General features: G+C 48.0%; 2 protein-coding genes and 1 pseudogene across 3 annotated transcripts in view; 2 read left to right on the top strand and 1 right to left on the bottom strand.

Moving 5' to 3' along the window:
* Window positions 1–127: 127 nt before the first annotated feature.
* LOC117089566 (transcription factor AP-2-epsilon-like) lies at window positions 128–6,494 on the top strand. The gene is made up of 3 exons (XM_033220958.1): window positions 128–655; window positions 1,227–1,368; window positions 5,327–6,494. Exons 1-3 carry the CDS (start codon window positions 529–531, stop codon window positions 5,607–5,609), a joined length of 552 nt encoding a protein of 183 aa, XP_033076849.1. The 5' UTR covers window positions 128–528; the 3' UTR covers window positions 5,610–6,494.
* A 3,145-nt stretch (window positions 6,495–9,639) lies between these two features.
* Window positions 9,640–10,098, top strand: LOC117089564 (annotated as a pseudogene). The gene has a single exon (XR_004439655.1). The product of XR_004439655.1 is annotated as a 60S ribosomal protein L31-like (transcript).
* A 5,017-nt stretch (window positions 10,099–15,115) lies between these two features.
* Window positions 15,116–19,431, bottom strand: part of LOC117089559 (proteasome subunit beta type-2) — a 39,096-nt gene continuing 34,780 nt past the window's right edge. Inside the window, exons 5-6 of the mRNA XM_033220929.1 lie at window positions 17,502–17,551; window positions 15,116–15,352 (exon numbers count right to left, since the gene is read on the bottom strand). Of these exons, the coding sequence (XP_033076820.1) occupies window positions 15,245–15,352; window positions 17,502–17,551 (158 nt within the window). The 3' untranslated portion in view covers window positions 15,116–15,244. The remainder of the gene's footprint in view (window positions 15,353–17,501; window positions 17,552–19,431) is intronic.

The raw sequence follows: 19,431 nt of genomic DNA, 5'->3' as shown, positions 1-19,431 counted from the left end.
CCCTGACTTGGTGTGATCTTGTGTCTCTGTGTCCCTAGGTGTCTGAGTCTGTGTCTCTCCATATGTCTGTCCCTATTGGTTCTATGTGTCTCTATTCTTTCACGTGTGTGTGTTTGTGAGTCCCCAGGTGGCTGTGTGTGTACCTGTGTCTCCCTATGTGTCTCTCTTTCTGTATGTCACTGCGCGTCTCTACATATAGGTCTGTGTATCCCTGGGTAGCTGTGTGTGGGCTATCTGGTGTGCGAAGGACCCCAGGATGCCGCACCCTGGCCGCCCCTGCTGTTGAGAGGACTAGAGTGAACTGAGGGGCTCCTGGAGCTGGGTGCTGGCCCCCTGCCTCTGTCTTGGCTGCAAAACCACGGCGATTAGGAAGAGGTTGCGCCCTTGCTGAAAGAGACCCCAGAGCATCCCCAGGACCAGACCCAAACCTCAACAGGGGCTGGTGGAGGCAACAAGGCCCTTTGGCGGTCACTTGGCCTGCAAGCGTTTCTCGTGTCTTCATAGTTGTGTGTCTGTCTCTCTCTGCGCATGCCAAGGGCCAAGTCCAAAAATGGGGGCCGGCGTTTGCGGGAACGGTTAGAGAAGATTGGACTCAACCTGCCAGCTGGCCGCCGCAAGGCTGCCACTGTGACGCTGCTGACTTCGCTAGTGGAAGGTGAGGAGGCCTGAAGGTGGCCATGGGAGTGGCTGCGAGGGCCAGTGAGTTGTCTGGTGTGACTGTCTCTAAGGCAGGAGGGTGTGTTGAGTGGTGTGTGTATCCGTGTAAGTGTTGCAGTATCTGTGTGCATGCTCTCTGTCATGTGGAAGGCTTGTTTGTGATTTCTGCGTGTAGTCTTTGTACATGTGTGCATGCATGTGCAATGGAGACCTTGCAGTGTGTGTGTATGTGTGTGTGGGTGTGGATGTGTGGGTGTGAGTGTGTCAGTGGGGAGTAGCCAGTGTTTGGATGTGGTAAAGTGATGAAGGGGGTCACAGCCCCTGGAGATTGGTGCCTCTGGAATACATGGTGGGCCCAGATCCCATCTCTGAGCTCAGAGCCCAACCCTAATGGCCCCAAGGGAGGGCAATGGAATTGGGGCTGGAGCTGGGCTGGGAAGGAAAGTCAGAGGGGGCATCTACAGAGGCAGGATGGAGCAGGATCCCCCTGGCCAGGGGGTCAGAGGTTCAAAGCTGTGTTCCAGGCGCAGAGGTACACCTGGCAGTAGTGACAGCTCCCCTCCCCCCAGGAGAGGCCGTGCACCTGGCCCGAGACTTCGGTTACGTCTGTGAGACCGAGTTCCCAGCCAAGGCAGCCGCCGAGTACCTGTGCCGACAGCATGCTGACCCGGGGGAGCTGCACAGCCGCAAGAGCATGCTGCTGGCCGCCAAGTGAGTGAGGGCACCACGCACAGGCACACATGGCTGCCATGCACAGACAGACATGTATGGGCACAATGGACACCACTGTGTACACGGGCAGTGGGCACACACATGTATGTGCGCGCCACTGTGTACATCAGCAGTGAGCACATACATACATGCGTGCCACTCTGTACATGAGCACTGAGCACACACACGTACCTGTGCGTCGCTGTGTACGAGCAGTGAGCACACACACATACCTGCGTGCCGCTGTGTACATGAGCACTGAGCACACACACGTACCTGCGCGCCACTGTGTACATGAGCAGTGAGCACACACACGTACGTGCAGCCCATGTGGCACCACACATGGGCACCTAGGCTCCCTGCTTAGGCTATCCTGGGCACATGTGTGCATGCCACATGGGCACACTTGGGCGCCACATATGGGTATATTTGTGCATCATGGTTATCATACTCAGGCATACATGAACACTCCTCACAAGCTCCTGGAGCACACATGGACACTACATGTGAACATATCTGGGTTCCATGCATCAAGAACAGTGGTGTCACATACTGGCTCACACAGGCTCACGCATGGGTCCTGCAGTCACATACACTCCCAGGACACCACCAGCTGCAGTCCCCATTGCAGGTGTGAGGCTCCCTCTTCTGGCCTTGCCCATCGACCCTCTGCTCCAGTGATGTCCATCAGGCCACCAAGTTACGCCTGACTGCTCTGCAATTCCCTTTGTGCCTCCCTCACCACCGTTCACATGCTGCCTCCTCTACTCAGGTCTTCATCTCACTCCCGGACCTTCACCCGAGAGTCTCCCTGGTCCCAACCGCCCTGCACATGTATCTGCCCCCCCGCACAAGAATCTTCAACGGTTCCCGCTGCATTGATTTTCAAACTAGGTCTGCGAGGGCACCTCAGGGCCTGTTTAACAAACTAGTATTCCATTTAGTTTTGTTGTTTTTTTATTTTTTAGACAGAGTCTCGCTCTGTCGCCCAGTTTGGAGCGCAGTAGCCGGATCTCAGCTCACTGCAAGCTCCGCCTCCCAGGTTTACGGCATTCGCCTGCCTCAGCCTCTCGAGTAGCTGGGACTACAGGCGCCGCCACCTCGCCCGGCTAGTTTTTTGTATTTTTTAGTAGAGACGGGGTTTCACCGTGTTAGCCAGGATGGTCTCGATCTCCTGACCTCGTGATCCGCCCGTCTCGGCCTCCCAAAGTGCTGGGATTCCAGGCGTGAGCCACCGCGCCCGGCCTGTTTTTGTTTTTTGAGATGCAGTTTTGCTCTTGTTTCCCAGACTGGAGCGCAATGGCACGATCTCAGCTCACTGCAACCTCCGCCTCCTGGGTTCAAGCAATTCTCCTGCCTCAGCCTCCTCAGTAGCTGGGATCACAGGCGCCTGCCACCAGGACCAGCTAACTTTTTGTATTTTAAGTAGAGACAGGGTTTCACCATGTTGGCCAGGCTGGTTTCGAACTCCTGGCCTAAGGTGATCCACCCGCCTTGGCCTCCCAAAGTTCTGGAATTACAGGCGTGAACCACCACGCTCGGCCCCAAGATTTAGTTTTTCAGGCTAGGCAAGGTGGCTCACGTCTGTAATCCCAGCACTTTGAGAGGCTGAAGCTGGTGGATCGCTTGAGCCCAGGAATTGGAGACTAGCCTGGGCAACATGGTGAAACCTGGTCTCTACTAAAAATACAACAATTAGCCAGGTGTGGTGGTGCACTCCTGTAGTCCTAGCTACTTGGGAGGCTGAGATGGGAGGATCACCTGAGCCTGGAAGCTCAAGACTGCAGTAAGCCATGATTGCATCGGTGCACTCTAGCCTGGGTGACATAGTGAGACACCGTCTCAGAAAAAAAGGGGGAAAGATTTAGTTATTCCAAAAGGGTTCTTATCTTAGTCTATTTGGACTGCTATAACAAAATACCATAAACTGGGTGCTTATAAACAACAGAAATTTTTATTTATTTATTTATTTATTGAGACAGAATCTTGTTCTGTTGCCCAGGCTGGAGTGCAGTGGTGCAATCTCGGCCCACTGCAACTTCCGGCTCCTGGGTTCAAGCAATTCTCCTGCCTCAGCCTCCTGAGTAGCTGGGATTACAGGTGCCTACTGCCACATCTGGTTAATTTTTGTATTTTTAGTAAAGGTTTCACCATGTTGGCCAGACTGGTCTCGAACTCCTGACCTCAGGTGATCCACTTTCCTCGGGCTCCCTGAGTGCTTGGATTATAGGTGTGAGCCACTGCGTCCAGCCAGCAAGAGAAATTTATTTTTCGTAGTGCTTGAGGCCGGGAAATTCAAGGTCAAGGCAGATTCCGTGTCGGGTAAGGGCCTGCTTTCTGGCTCATAGACAGCACCTTGCTGTGTGGCCTCACATTGTAGAAGGGAGAATGGGATTCTCTCTGACTTCTTTTATAATAAGGGCATTAATCCCATTCACGACGGCTCTACCTCCATGACCTAATCACCTCCCAAAGGCCTCACCTCCTTATACTATCACCTAGGGGGGTAGGAGTTCAACATATGAATTCTGGGGAACGTAAGCATTCACACCTTGGCAGTCTCACTGCAAGAAAAGACAGAGAGAGGAGGGGGATAGAGAAAGAGAGAAAGAAAGATAGGCTGGGTGCAGTGGTTTATACCTGTAATCCCAGCACTTTGGGAAGCTGAGGTGATCAGATTGCTTGAGCCCAGGAGTTCAAGGCCAGCCTGGGCAACTTGGCGAAACCCCATCTGTACTAAAAAAATTAGCCAGGAGTGATTGTGCGTACCTGTAGTTCCAGCTACTCGGGAGGCTGAGGTTGAGACTGCAGTGAGCTGGGATCGTGCCACTGCACGCCAGCCTGGGTGACAGAGCAAGACCTTGTCTCAAAAAAGTTAAAAAAATACAAAGAAAAGAGAGAGAGAAATCTGAGAACTACCAATTGGTAGTCTAAAGTTCAAACTCTTTTGAGGGCCCCACAGTCTGGCCCACACAAACTCCACCCACTCCTGGCAACCCTGTCCTCACATCCTTGGGTTTGCCTGTTTCCAGCTTAGAACATCCAGTCCTCCCACCTACCACAGTCCTTCAAACTGACAAGTCCACTGTCCTGCCTTTGAGGCTTTCCTCAAGTCCCCAAGGCAGAAGAGGAAGCACAGACTCCTGGGACTGCCAAATGGAGACATCTCTGAGTCTGCTCATACTGTGACTGGAGAAACACCTAGGGTGGGGCTCACGTGCTCACTAATCAGCTCACTCATCAAGCACTTCGTGGGCCTCAGTCCTGTCTAAGATACTGGCTGGCTTTCATGGTGACACAAAAATGATGAGTGATCCTCTTGCCCGAGCCATACACAGGATGCACAAAGGAATGAATAATGAATGGCTGCAAACTAGAGCTAGGTTCAAATCCCAGCTTGGTCACCTTGACAGGTCATCCAACCTGTCTGAAACCAGTTTTCTTGTCCATATGATGGGGATAATAATAGTATAGACTTGTTTGTGAAGATTAAGTAAGATGATACAGACAGTGTGCTTGGCACGGCATCCAGGCTTCAATTATATTCACTGCTAGTTATTATTTCTGGCAGATTCTGGATTGTTTCCTAATAGCTTCAAAGACAAAGTTCTGTGAAGCACTGGGTGTTTGGGGTGGGAGAGGGAATCAAGGAAAGTTTCCTATATAAGGTAGTAAGTAGCTGAGCTGCACTTTGAATATGGGCCGGACATCCAAAAAAGAAAGATTATAGGGTAATCGGCATGTGTTGTTTATTAGCTGTGTGATACTGGGCTAGTCACATGACTTCTCTGAACCTTAGTTACCTTTTCTGTGAAAAACAGTATGTTCATCATTTTGCAGACTGTTGGGAGAGTCAGCAATAGTGTAGCTAATGTCTGTAAAATGCCTAGCATGTAGTAGGTCCTTCTCTGGGCTCAGACTTTTGTCCTCCAACCTCTGGCCCTCCTTCTCCCACCAGGCAGATCTGCAAGGAGTTTGCAGACTTGATGGCTCAGGACCGCTCACCGCTGGGCAACAGCCGCCCAGCACTCATCCTGGAGCCCGGAGTGCAGAGCTGCTTGACACACTTTAGCCTCATCACCCATGGCTTCGGTGGGCCTGCCATCTGTGCTGCCCTCACTGCCTTCCAGAACTACTTGTTGGAGTCACTCAAGGGGCTGGACAAGATGTTTCTAAGCAGTGCGGGCAGTGGACACGGTGAAACCAAGGCTTCGGAGAAAGATGCCAAGCATCGGAAATAACTGCTTCTCCCACCCCATCCCTAAGGGGCTCCCAGGCCCTGAAACAGGCACTTAGCTCCTGGGCGTGGGATTAGAGTCAGGCCAGAAAGAGAACATTCATCCAGAGATCCCAGAGTTGGGGATCTGGCTTGGAGTAAGGGAGGGTGGCCTCTCTGTGGTGGTGTGTTGCTAAGTTAAGGGCCCAGGTATTTGTCTCATGTGTGCAATTTTCTGACCTTTGATGGTTGAGAAGGGTTTGAACAGAAAATGACATGAAAAGGTCTGGCTCATGGGGCAGAGCCCTTTCCATTAGGGTGCCTGGGTGGCCGTGGGTGCTTCTAGAGGCCAAAGCCTTTGTGTTTTTCACTGGTGGCACGAGGGAAATTGATAAATCAGAGGTGCTACTGAGGAGTTGGTGCCCCTCATTCCAGAATCTCCTACCCCCAGAAAAGGGGTGCTGGAAGGAAGAGACCCCAGTGGACTCTTTGTACCCTTCCTACTCTTGGAAAGAAGTGGGCAGGAGGGGTCCTCAAGGAACAAAGAAGATAAAGCACAAATTGCAGAACTTGAATCCAGGCTGCTCATCACAGTCCTGTTGCTGTCTGTCCTATTTATTTATGTTGTAATTAAATTTGAAATTTTAAAATGTCCAGTGCAACTTATTTATCCCAGTGAGTTGGGGTTCATTTCACTGTTTTCTGGCCATGCACTGATACGGCCAGCTGGACCAGAAGGGAGAGGGTGTTTTTGCTCACAGAGGGCTGTGGGTGGGTTGGGAGGGAAGAAAGGTGTGTCAGGTGCCCTGTGGTTGTCACTGGGATCTTGTATTTGTGGTTCTTTTGCCCCTGCAGTTAATGTACCTCCCCATCTCCCCATCTCTCATTCTCTTAATAAAACCTTTCATTGGATATGAAGCCCTCCCTGTCCTTCTTTAGCCCAAGCCTGGATTTTCCTCCAAAGAGGGCAATGTCACTGGGGAGAGGCAGCGCCTGGGAATTGGGCAGAGGGTAGGGTGGGAAGGGGCCCCTAAGGGGATGGAGGGGACTGGGGGCCCCTCTGTGTGAGAGGAGGTACAGATGTTGGTCTATCCGACATGTCAATGTGGCTGTTAGTTGCTGTGTGTGTGTGTGTGTCAAGTGAATACTGTATGTGTATTCCTGTGACTTGGTGGGCTGGTGGGTGCATCTGTCAGTTTGGCTATTGGGTGTACAGATTTGTTACCAGGCCCGTTGGTGGTGATATGTGTCAGTGGGAATGCTGGTGACTGTGTGTGTCTGTCAGGCCAACGCTCATCCAACTCTCGTTTTGAGGATTTCACTCTTCAATCATCTTTTCTGTCCTGTATTGTCAGTGTCTCCCTCTCTCTACGGAATCATTACTGGATCACCCCCCAGAGTACAAATGTTCTAGGATCTCTTACCTTACAAAACATAAATCCTTTCTCCATTTCTCTATTTCCTTTGCAGTTAAAGTTCTTGAAAGATTGCTACACCTCTACCTCCATTTCTTCACCTCCAATTTCCTCTTTGATCTGTTTTTTTCCCGACCAGTCTGCTGACGTCCACTCAGCATGGTCATCACATCAAATCTCAAGGCCTTTTTTTCTGGATTTAACAGCAGCAGTCAGTGGATATGGCTGACCACTTGCTCTTTTCTGCAACTGTTTCCTCTGTGGCTCCTAACTTCTGGTTTCCTATGACCTCACTGGTCCCAATTCTGTCTTATTAGCTGGCTACTTCTCTACTTGACCTCTAAATGTTGGCTTTCCTCAGGTCCCTCTCTATACTGTCTCCTTCGATTGGTCTCATTCAATCCCATGTCTTTCAATATCTAAGTACTGCCAATTCCTGAATGTTTATCTTCAGCCCAGGCTGCTGCCTGAACTCCAGACTTGGAGGTACAACTGTCTGCCTCATGTCTGCCAGTTTGGCTAACAGGCATCTCAAACTCATGTCCAAAATGGAGCACATGACTCAAGTACTCAAATCGTGACCTCTTCTAGAACGTCCCATCACAGTAGGTGGTACCACCTTCTTACCCAGCTGCTCAAGCCAGAAACTGGGGAGTCCTATTTGGTTCTTTCTCTATACTCAATCCTTCAGAAAGACCTATGGATTCTGAGTCCATCTTTCTTCTCTGCCAACACCCTAGTTCTCTGGACTACTACAGTAGTCTCCCAACTGGTCTATTTTCTCTGGTACACCTTCAAAGTCAGGTCCAGCAATGATCTGACTTTGCCTCATTCTCCAGGCTCATCTTAAACTACTCTCTTCATCACTCACTTTGCTCCAGCCACATTGGTTTCCTCTCTGTTCCTCAAACTACCACTTTGTTTTATGCCCCAGGGCCATTGCATTCACATTGTTTGCCTGGATTGCTGTCCCCTTGTCTTTTCAAGTGTGCTGTCAGGGAGATGTTGGGGTGCTTTGCGAGTGAAGATTGTGCTAGAAACATAGGGTCTAGGCATCATCTCTCAGAATAAGGGTCCAAAGATGTGACTTCTTTTCCCAAGAAGCTGCAGTGCCTCAACGCACCCGTAAGTGTCCAGTGAAAGCTGGACACAGTGGGGCCTCCTCTGGGGGCCTGTCCCTCATGCTAAATGCATGGAGACCCTTGACACGTTTTAACCCTGGCCCTGCCACTCACTTCGTGTGCCACCCTGAGCTTCAGGTCCCCTGGTATGTACCCCCCCAGCAGGATGTTACGTGGTGCTGATACCTCGAGGCAGTATCCAGATGTGGCACTGAAGAATTCTGAATCATGAGGGAGGAAGTTCCGCCTTTCTCCAGTCCCTTTCTATCAGTCCTTCTGAATACATCAAGAAGAAAGTCTCCATTTGGGGCTGGCATGACTTTAACACCTAATATTTGCTTTTTCTCATTTTAACAAAGAGGCTCAGCGCCTTCCCTGCCTCCCCCGAGTATCCCTGTCTGGGTTATGCATTCCTTTCTGCAGAAAGGAAGAGAAAAGGAATGTGGGCCGGGCGCGGTGGCTCAAGCCTGTAATCCCAGCACTTTGGGAGGCCAAGACGGGAGGATCACAAGGTCAGGAGATCAAGACCATCCTGGTGAACATGGTGAAACCCCATCTCTACTAAAAAAATACAAAAAACTAGCCGGGCGAGGTGGCGGGCGCCTGTAGTCCCAGCTACTCAGGAGGCTGAGGCAGGAGAATGGCGTAAACCTGGGTGGCGGAGTTTGCAGTGAGCTGAGATCCGGCCACTGCACTCCAGCCTGGGCGACAGAGCGAGACTCCGTCTCAAAAAAAAAAAAGAAAAGAAAAGGAATGTGGGGGAAGGCTGAAGTATGCTCTGCTTTAACTGAAGCCTAGGGGCCTGGCAAGAGACATCCTGCCTCTAAAATTATCTTCGACTATGGGAAGTTGAGGGGATAAGACATACAGCACTTCTATATAATGCCTGGAATATAGTAATACATCAATAAAAGGTTATAAATACCCAGAAGAAATTAGTTTATCAAAAACTTTTCATGGGCTAGACAACTTTCCCTAAGGAAAGGACCATGTAGTCCTCAATAAGTCCTATTTTAGAAACAAGCAAGTTGTAGATCAAAGCAACTTGCCCAAAGTCGCTAAGCAAGTGGTCACGCATGTGTGTGATCCGACCCTCCCTTCATTTCCACTGCATCACATGGCCATCTACAGAAGGGTTCACAGGCAAGGGGAAGCAGGTCCTCCCAGGCCCTTGTGCCCCCAGGCTCTGCTAAGCCAGCATATGGTCAGGGTAGTTAACAGTGCAGAGGAAGCAGTACGGTACAGACACTAAGTGGCCTAAGAAGCTTCTAATGAGGTCTCAGCATTTGATTCTTCCCAGTAAGTTGTTTTTCTTTTCCCCACGGCAAAATAAATCACGTTTTAGCTTCTAACTGGCTTTAGCCCTAAGGAAAAGTAGATGACCATTAAAGTTTACACAGGGGCTCGGTGCAGTGGCTCACGCCTGTCATCTCAGCACTTTGGGAGGCCGAGGCAGACAGATCATTTGAGGTCAGGAGTTCCAAGACCATCCTGGCCAACATGGTGAAACCCTGTCTCTATAAAAATACAAAAATTACCTTTCTAACTTGACCCGGCAGAATGGCTCCCGCAAAGAAGGGTGGCGAGAAGAAAAAGGGCCGTTCTGCCATCAACGAGGTGGTGACCCGAGAATACACCATCAACATTCACAAGCGCATCCATGGAGTGGGCTTCAAGAAGCGTGCCCCTCGGGCACTCAAAGAGATTCGGAAATTTGCCATGAAGGAGATGGGAACTCCAGATGTGCGCATTGATACCAGGCTCAACAAAGCTGTCTGGGCCAAAGGAATAAGGAATGTCCCATACCGAATCCGTGTGCGGCTGTCCAGAAACGTAATGAGGATGAAGATTCACCAAATAAGCTCTATACTTTGGTTACCTATGTACCTGTTACCACTTTCAAAAATCTACAGACCGTCAATGTGGATGAGAACTAATTGCTGATCATCAAATACATCAAATAAAGTTATAAAATTGACAAAAAAAAAAAAAAAAAAAATACAAAAATTAGCTGGGTGTGGTGTCGCACGCCTGTAATCCCAGCTACTCGGGAGGCTGAGGCAGGAGAATTTCTTTTTTTTTTTTTTTTTTTTGAGACGGAGTCTCGCAGTCGCCCAGCTGGAGTGCAGTGGCCGGATCTCAGCTCACTGCAAGCTCCGCCTCCCGGGTTTACGCCATTCTCCTGCCTCAGCCTCCCGAGTAGCTGGGACTACAGGCGCCCGCCACCTCACCCGGCTAGTTTTTGTATTTTTTTAGTAGAGACGGGGTTTCGCCGTGTTAGCCAGGATGGTCTCGATCTCCTGACCTCGCGATCCACCCGTCTCGGCCTCCCAAAGTGCTGGGATTACAGGCTTGAGCCACTGCGCCCGGCCTGGCAGGAGAATTTCTTGAACCCAGGAGGCAGAGTCTACAGTGAGCCAAGATCGTGCCATTGCACTCCAGCCTGGGTGACAAAGCGAGATTGTCTCAAATAATAATAATAATAATAACATTAAAAACTAAACAATAAAGTACACACAGATTGTTTATATGTCTTCTTTTTTTTGCAAACAAGTAGTTGTGAATTAAATGGAGAGTGTTTAGACTGGGTAAGCATTCCAATTTGGAGTTTAAAGACTTTCCTACTTTCTCTTAAAGGATCATAGTACTCCAGAATAAATATGAAAAGTTCAGTCTTTGAAAACATTCCATCCCATGAAGGAAGGTACGTGAAGGCAAGTTGCAGGTTTCTCCTCCCAAACACACTAACCCATAATTCACACACTGGAGTAATCAAGCAGCAGACATTTAGAGAGAACCCAAGAATGCACGTCTTTCTCTTGCTTGGGCACTGCTGTTGCTTTTGTCAAAAGGCTGAGAGGAGCAGAAGTGAAAGGACTCTGGGCTCCAGGCAGGGCAGACCTAGCGTGGTTGCTCAGCTACCAACACCAAGCTCTTGGGCCATTTCAGTGGCCTCTTCCATCTCTCAAAGGTTCCTGCCTTCCCATCCCCTCTCTAGTAGGGCTGAGCTTCCCTACCCTGAGGCAAAACAGCTGCTCTCTTCTCCAACCTATCCCCCCCTCCCACCCCAAGCCTGGGAAGGAATAATTTGTTTTTCTGTGTATTAATCACCTGAAAGCAGATGGGAGCTAATCAGAACTCCATTCTGAACAGTGTTTGGCCAGGAGTGTTAAAGAATGAGTATATTCCCAGTGTTTTTTAAACTTCAGGAAATTGATTTAGGACAAATTGATTTAGGACACAGCTGGCATTTTAAAAACTAAAATCCAGCAGATGAAAACAGAAGTTACCAGACCACACTACATCATGACTACACACACACACACACCCCTCTGTAAGAAAAGTTCCACAAAGCAGTGCTTACCCTTCTTATAGGTATATATAGGTGTGAAGTCATGAGTGAACGACCAAGGCCATGTAAATTTAGTTGGAATACAGGCTTTATGAAGTGTAAAAGAGGGAAAGGAAAGTGGGTAGTTAGATTAGGAGAGGATTAGGGAATGCCTAGCATGTCAAACCAAAGAACTGGGCTTTAGTCTCTTAAGTCATGGAAAACACCAGAAAGTTTTAAGGGCAGAGAGGAATGGATGGTGAAATTAGTTTTTTAAAGTATGGAGAGAGACCTGGAGAGGGAAGAGATTAAAAGTAGAGTGAAGTTAGGAGGCTGTTAAATAGTCTAAGATACGATAGGGGGTGAACCAGAGTAATGGGGATGGAGATTTATAAAGATTTAGGCTGAGTGCAGTGGCTCACACCTGTAATCCCAGTGCTTTGGCAGACCAAGGTGGGAGGATCACTTGAGGCCAAGAGTTCGAGACCAGCCTAGGCAACATAGTGAGACCCTGTCTCTACAAAAAATTTTTACAAAATTAGCTGGGTGTGGTGGTGCACACCTCTAGTCCCAGCTGTTGGGAGATTGGGGTTAAGAGGTTCACTTGAGTCCAGGAGTTCAAGGCCGCAGTAAGCTATGATCGTGCCACTGTACTCCAGCCTGGGTGATGGAGCAAGACTCTGTCTCTGAAAAACAACAATAAAAAGTTGTAATAAAATTAAAAAGTTTAGGATGTAGAAATGCCAGAACTTGGTGGCCATGTAGAGACAGGAGATAAAGAATGGCATAAAAATGATGCCCAGCTAAATGCAATGTTGCATCTTGGATTGTATCCTAGAACAGAAGAAAATTAGTGGAAAACCTGGTAAAATCTGAATAAAGCCTGGAGCTTAGTAATACTAATACACCAAACAATGTTGGTTTCTCAGTTTTGACAAATACACCATGGTATATAGAAGCTGTTAACATTATAGAAACTGAATAAGGGGTATAAGGACCCTGTATTATCTTTGCAACTTTTCTGTAAAACCAAATTATTCCAAAATAAAACATTTATTAAAAATAAATGATGCCTGGGTTTCTGACTTGGGCACTTGGGAAACCAGGTGGCTCTAATTCTCTAAGACAGAATGTCATAGAGGAGGTTTGGAGAGGGGCAGAAGGTAAGGCTCAGTTTTAGACGTACTGAGTTCGATGTCCCTAAATCTGGAGGGTGAGTTATCTAGGAATGAGTTGATTTGGAGCTCAGGAAAGAGATCCGGGTTGGCAAAAAAACACTGAGAGTCAGGATGGGTTTGCAGGCTTGCCTGAGATTGCCCTGGGGACACTTATATTCAAAGGCAGAGAATCGTATGTCATCCCTGGTGAAGCCTGAATGCAGAAAAACAAGTTTACCAATCATTATACACTTACTGAGCACTTACCACATGCCAGGCCCTGAACTAAATGTTTGCCTATATTATCTCATGGAATTCTCCTATCTACCACATGGAATAGGTGCTATTTCAATCATTGTACAGATGGGAAAATCATGTAGCAGGAGAGCAGAACGCCACTGGGTAGGGCATCAGAATCACCTGTGGCACTATTTTTTTTTTTTTTTTTTTGAGACGGAGTCTCGCTCTGTCGCCCAGGCTGGAGTGCAGTGGCGCAATCTCAGCTCACTGCAAGCTCCGCCTCCCGGGTTTACGCCATTCTCCTGCCTCAGCCTCCCGAGTTGCTGGGACTACAGGCGCCCGCCACCTCGCCCGGCTAGTTTTTTGTATTTTTTTAGTAGAGACGGGGTTTCAACGTGTTAACCAGGATAGTCTCAATCTCCTGACCTCGTGATCCGCCCGCCTCGGCCTCCCAAAGTGCTGGGATTACAGGCTTGAGCCACCGCGCCCGGCCACCTGTGGCGCTTTTAAAATAGATGCCTTACACCTAGGAATCTAGCTAAAAGCTCAAACCTATGCATATTCATGGTGGTGTTGGAGGTTGAATCAACTGTAGTGATGTGAATCATCTCTTTTCTCCCATTTACTCAATGATTAGCTTTCTTCCTATGGTATAAGGCATTTACCATTGGTGTATTAAACAGTGTATAAGACACCCAAATCTAATGTTAACCCAATATTTTAACATGAACGTTAGTATCAGTAGGTAGTATCTTAGATGACATATTTCATCACAGACAAACCAAAAACCTATCTGTATATGGTATTAAGAGGAGCACAGAATTGGATAAAGTAGGGTTTATCCTAGTCTGAGACCAAATGGTTTTGGAATGTGGTTCCTAGACCGGCAGCATCAGTAGCAACTGGAAATGTGAGGTGAACATTCTGAAACACGTATCTGGTTAAGAACCACTGTTTTAGTGGCTTTAACCACAAAACATCTACATTGTTCCCTAAAGGTAGGCTAAGAGAAAAACGGGTATCTGGTTAACTGCCCATGATACATCAATTTAATGGAAAATTACGCAACTCTCAACAAGAATAAGCATATCTATGTGTATTGATATAAAACAATTTCTAATATAGTGTTAAGTGAAATAAGCAATATATAGAACATTAAAAATACTTTTTAGCCGGGCACGGTGGCTCACGCCTGTAATCCCAGCACTAGGAAGCCAAGGCAGGCAGACTGCTTGAGACCAGGAGTTCGAGACCAACCTGAATGACATGGTAAGACCCCGTCTCCATGAAAAACACAAAAACTAGCTGGGCATTGGTGGTGTATGCCTGTAATCCCAGCTACTCAGGAGGCTGAGATGGGAGGATCACTTGGCCCCAGGAGGCGGAGGTTGCAGTGAGCCAAGATTACGCCACAGCACTCCAGCCTGGGCTAGAGTAAGACCCTGTCTCTAAATAAATAAATAAATCTAAAAAATTTAAAGGGGGCATGTGTCTGTATGTATGTATACATTACACAGTAAAAGAGTATCTCTTAAAAAACATAAGAAATTAGTAGCTGAAGTTTCCTCCTAGAAGGGAAGCCGGAAGCAGGTGATTGGATTATAGGGATGGGAGAAACATTTTTCCTTTCTTTTTTTTTTTTTTTTTGAGACGGAGTCTCGTTCTGTTGCCAGGCTGGAGTACAGTGGCACGATCTAGGCTTACTACAACCTCTGCCTCCTGCGTTCAAGCGATTTTCCTGCCTCAGCCTCCCCAGTAGCTGAGACTAGGGGCGTGCGCCACCACGCCCGGCTAATTTTTGTATTTTTAGTAGAGACAGGGTTTTACCATGTTGGTCAGGATGGTCTTGCTCTCTTGACCTCGTGATCCGCCCACCTCGGCCTCCCACAGTGCTGGGATTACAGGCGTGAGCCACCGCACCTGGCTATGGAAGAAATATTTTTCACTACATGTTTTTGTACTGTTTGCATGTTTTATTAAGTGCATATATTATTCATTCAGATTAATTAATTTAAATAAATTTAAGTTTAAGGGCAAACATAACCACTACTTTAGAGAGAATGGAGACATTAGCAAGTACAATATATGAAAAGCTAGTTGGAAAGGAACCAAGAGTGGAGTAGAACGTGCGGCCATCAGCTGCTAAAGAGTGCTGGGTGTTAACGGAGGGCGGAGCAGGAAGAAAAGTCAGACCTGGCAAAAAGATCATTTTCCCTCTATATCTTTTCTGAGGTAATATTAGGTAAACTGAGACCTGGACCAGCGGGCTCAATTATATCCATAGTCATCTTTATTCTGAATTAACCATTTATCAAGAGTGCACCTGAAAAGAGTAGAAAAAAATAAAGGAGCCCATCAAAAAAAGTTCCCTGGCAAATGGGAGGGAGAGCATGATGTTAGGAGCCCTGTTTGGGGAAGGAAATGTTGTCCAGGTCATGGATGCCATTTTTGTCAATGATTCGAACACTGAAGGTTGGCAGATTCAGGATGAAGCGTTTCTGGAGCTGCAGAGAGACATGGAGGAAATCAGTCAACAAACAATTACTAAGTACTATGTGCCAGGCTCTGTTCTAGACACTGCGGATACAAGCAAACAAAAATCCCTGCTTTTGTGGAACTGAAATTCTATTGGAGGCAGCTGGCAGTAGGGCACTAGTACTCTAGTGATAGAGGGTACTCAAACGGCAGCTGGAGGATCACTGGGAGGCAGGGAGGCTGAAATGGGAGATGCAGCTAAAAGCCTGTCTCTGGTCAGTCAGCTGATGAAAGAATGAGACAATCCAGTGTTCTGTTACCCATAGTCTGTTACCTATCAGTCTGGTAAACACAGACGTCTCTCTTAAAATGTCTCAAGATAATAAGCTAACAAAGCGTGATTGCCCTCAGAACAAAGCAGAGGCCAGGAGCAGTGGCTCAGGCCTGTAATTGGGAGGTTGAGGTGGGAGACGTATCTTGAGCCCAGGAGTTCAAGACCAGCCTAGGCAACATAGCAAGACCCCATATCTTAAAAACAAAATAATGAGGTGGGTGTGGTGGTGCCTGTCTGTAGTCTCAGCTACTTGGGAGGATCGCTTGAGTTCCAGAAGTCCAGGCTGCAGTGAGCTATGATGATGCCACTGCACTCCACTCCAGCCTTGGTGACAAAGCGAGACCCCCCCCCCTTTTTTTTTTGAGACGGAGTCTCGCTCTGTCACCCAGGCTGGAGTGCAGTGGCCAGATCTCAGCTCACTGCAAGCTCCGCCTCCCAGGTTTACGCCATTCTCCTGCCTCAGCCTCCTGAGTAGCTGGGACTACAGGCGCCCGCCACCTCGCCCAGCTAGTTTTTTTGTATTTTTTTAGTAGAGACGGGGTTTCACCGTGTTAACCAGGATGATCTAGATCTCCTGACCCCGTGATCCGCCCATCTCGGCCTCCCGAAGTGCTGGGATTACAGGTGTGAGCCACCGCGCCTGGCCGACCCCATTAAAAAAAAAAAAAAAGGGGGGGAGCGGGGGAATGGAGTAGGCACTGTGGACTGAAAACAAAAGGCTTGTGTAAGAGGCAAACTGACATTATTCTCGATGCTTCTGCTCTTATCTTCCTACTCTCTTACTAAACCACGAGTTCAAGTTCATCCTTAAGCCACAGGAACAGTAAAAGAATGAAAAAACTAATGTGGCTGGCTTTTGACCTCCCCATCCTCCATCCATACCCAAAGCCTTAGACTCTAAGGAGAAATATTAGAAAGGGTGTGTTCTGTAATCTTGGCCTCACAAACCAAAGTCTACTCTCGCCTTCTGCCCAAAGCTTCCTAGTTGCTTTCTATGGTCTTCCTGAATTCTTAGGGAAGGCTTTCTCTCCAGATTACAAAGACTTGTGCACTATTAAGGGAGCAGGCAGTATGGCAATTCCAGGTGGCACAAGAACAGAGCAGGTATAAAGTCTAGGGCAGGGCCGGGCGTGGTGGCTCACACCTGTAATTCCAGCGCTTTGGGAGGCTGAGGCAGGCGGATCACCTGAGGTCAGGAGTGGCCAATGTGGTGAAACTCTGTCGCTACTAAAAATACAAAAAATTAGCTGGGCATGGTGGTGGGCACCTGTAATCCCAGCTACTCAGAAGGCTAAGGCAGGAGAATTCCTTGAACCCAGAGGTGGAGGTTGCAGTGAGCTGAAATCATGCCACTGCACTCCAGCCTGGGCAACAAGAGTGAAACTCCGTCTCAAATTAAAAAATAAAGTTTAGGGCAGAAGTTCTTCAAGTACAGCCTCAGTTACCACCTGCAGCAAAATCACCTGCGACTGCCAGTTAAAGCAGAGCTTCCCAGTTTGTACCTCAGAACAGTGGAATCAGAATTGAGGGTTGGGCAGAGATGGCAATCTGTTTTAACAAGTTTCCCAGGTGATACTTATACACACTACAATTTGAGAAACACTGGTTTGGATAAACCAGAAAGAATTAAATTATAAAGCTGACATTGAGGGGGTAATCTGTGAGAGAAAAATGAGCTTGCTACCCACACCAGACTCTATCCCTGGTAGCAACTTCATATCTGGTTAGTGGGTATGTATTACACCTTCTGGCAAAAATCAGAAAAAATATAATCGAGGAACAGGAACAATACTGGCAAACAGAGACACAAACATTCCTTTCAGTATCCCATGGGAACTACTCACCTCCTCCAGACATTTCCTAAGAAGCTCCACTGCCCTCTCACGTGAGATAGCTGGAAGAGAACACAAGCATTCCGGTGCTGTCATTAAATCCAACTCTCAGCAACTTTTGATTAAGTTTCACATCTTAATCAAAGCTGACTTCTTCAGGCCTGAGTGCCATACAAACGGCAAAGGCAAAAAATGCTTTGCCTTCTAGTCTGCAACCAACTTACTCCACATGCAGCTGGGGGTGCCCCAGACCCAGTGCTCCAGCAGCTACAAGCCATTGCAAATTGATTTGCTACACTGAGGGTAAGCACGAAGGAATTCTGCCTCCCCTGGCCAGGGCCCGCCTCTGAAGAAGTCCAGCAGCCTGTCTCTCTTTATCATAACCTACCCCTTTCACTCCCCCTTAGTCCAGGGTTTAAATCAATTCCATCTGCCCTAGTCAGCTGCAAATCAGGGAAAGAGAGGACAGGGTCAGAATTTCAGCCTTGTTTTCCCAGCTGGGTCTCTGTTTAACAATGGGAAGAGAATTCATAGGATGGGGCTAAGACTTTCCCAAAACAGGAGCCAAAGGAACTGTCTGTGGGCATGGCAAACTGGGACGACATGTTATGCACTCGGACTTCCGGGGTGGCTAGTGGTTATTTTGGTGGGCAAATCAGCTGAATTACTGACAGATGCCAAATCAAGAAAGTCACTCGGAGGCCAGGCTAATTCTTTTCAGGATGTGGCCTGGAGCTCTAGTGTGGCTAAGGTTGAGCGAGAGGGCAGCACCAAAAAAGAATGAACATGCCAGATTCTTACGATACTGACAGTGAAGAATGGAATGCAAGGAGAGAGAGAAGTGGTTATCTGTGCTTCATCTATAGTCTGTAAAAGCTAAGAATTCCAAAGTACCCATTGCCCACAGAGGCTAAAGTTGAGGTTAGGATTGGGGTCAGAAGATGGAACTTAGCACAAAACATCCCTGTGTCTGGGAAGTCCTAACCAGAGCACTTAGGCAAGAGGAGGAAATAAAGAGTACCCAAACTGGAAAGCAGGAAGTCTAATGTCCCCACTTGTATGTGACATGATCTTCTATACAGAAAAACCTAAAGACCCCACCAGAAAACTCTTACATCTGATAAATGAATTCCATAAAGTTGCAGGATACAAAATTAATATACAAAAACCAGTGTTTCTATACACAAACTAGCTGAAAAAGAAATCAAGGGCCGGGCGTGGTGGCTCAAGCCTGTAATCCCAGCACTTTGGGAGGCCAAGACGGGCGGATCACGAGGTCAGGAGATTGAGGCCATCCTGGCTAACACGGTGAAACCCCGTCTCTACTAAAAAAAAATACAAAAAACTAGCCGGGCGAGGTGGTGGGTGCCTGTAGTCCCAGCTACTCGGGAGGCTGAGGCAGGAGAATGGCGTAAACCCAGGAGGCAGAGCTTGCAGTGAGCGAGATCCGGCCACTGCACTCCAGCCTAGGTGAGGGAGCGAGACTCCGTCTCAAAAAAAAAAAAAAAAAAAAGAAATCAAGAAGGCAATCCCATATCTTTTGTATCAAAATCCCATCTTTTGTATCAAAATCCCATATTTTGATACAAAAATCAAAGAAAATAAAATACCGGCCGGGCACGGTGGCTCAAGCCTGTAATCCCAGCACTTTGGGAGGCCGAGACGGGCGGATCACGAGGTCAGGAGATCGAGACCATCCTGGCTAACACGGTGAAACCCCGTCTCTACTAAAAATACAAAAAACTAGCCGGGCGAGATGGCGGGCGCCTGTAGTCCCAGCTACTCGGAGGCTGAGGCAGGAGAATGGCGTAAACCTGGGAGGCGGAGCTTGCAGTGAGCTGAGATCCGGCCACTGCACTCCAGTCCGGGCAACAGAGCGAGACTCCGCCTCAAAAAAAAAAAAGAAAATAAAATACCTAGGAAGAAATTTAACTAAGGAGGT

This window comes from Trachypithecus francoisi, unplaced genomic scaffold (assembly GCF_009764315.1).
Source record: "Trachypithecus francoisi isolate TF-2019V2 unplaced genomic scaffold, Tfra_2.0 Contig00864, whole genome shotgun sequence".
In the NCBI taxonomy this organism is placed as follows: Eukaryota; Metazoa; Chordata; class Mammalia; order Primates; family Cercopithecidae; genus Trachypithecus; species Trachypithecus francoisi.
The sequence above is the reverse complement of the archived record's forward strand: the minus strand, read 5'-3'. Positions and strand labels throughout refer to the sequence as shown.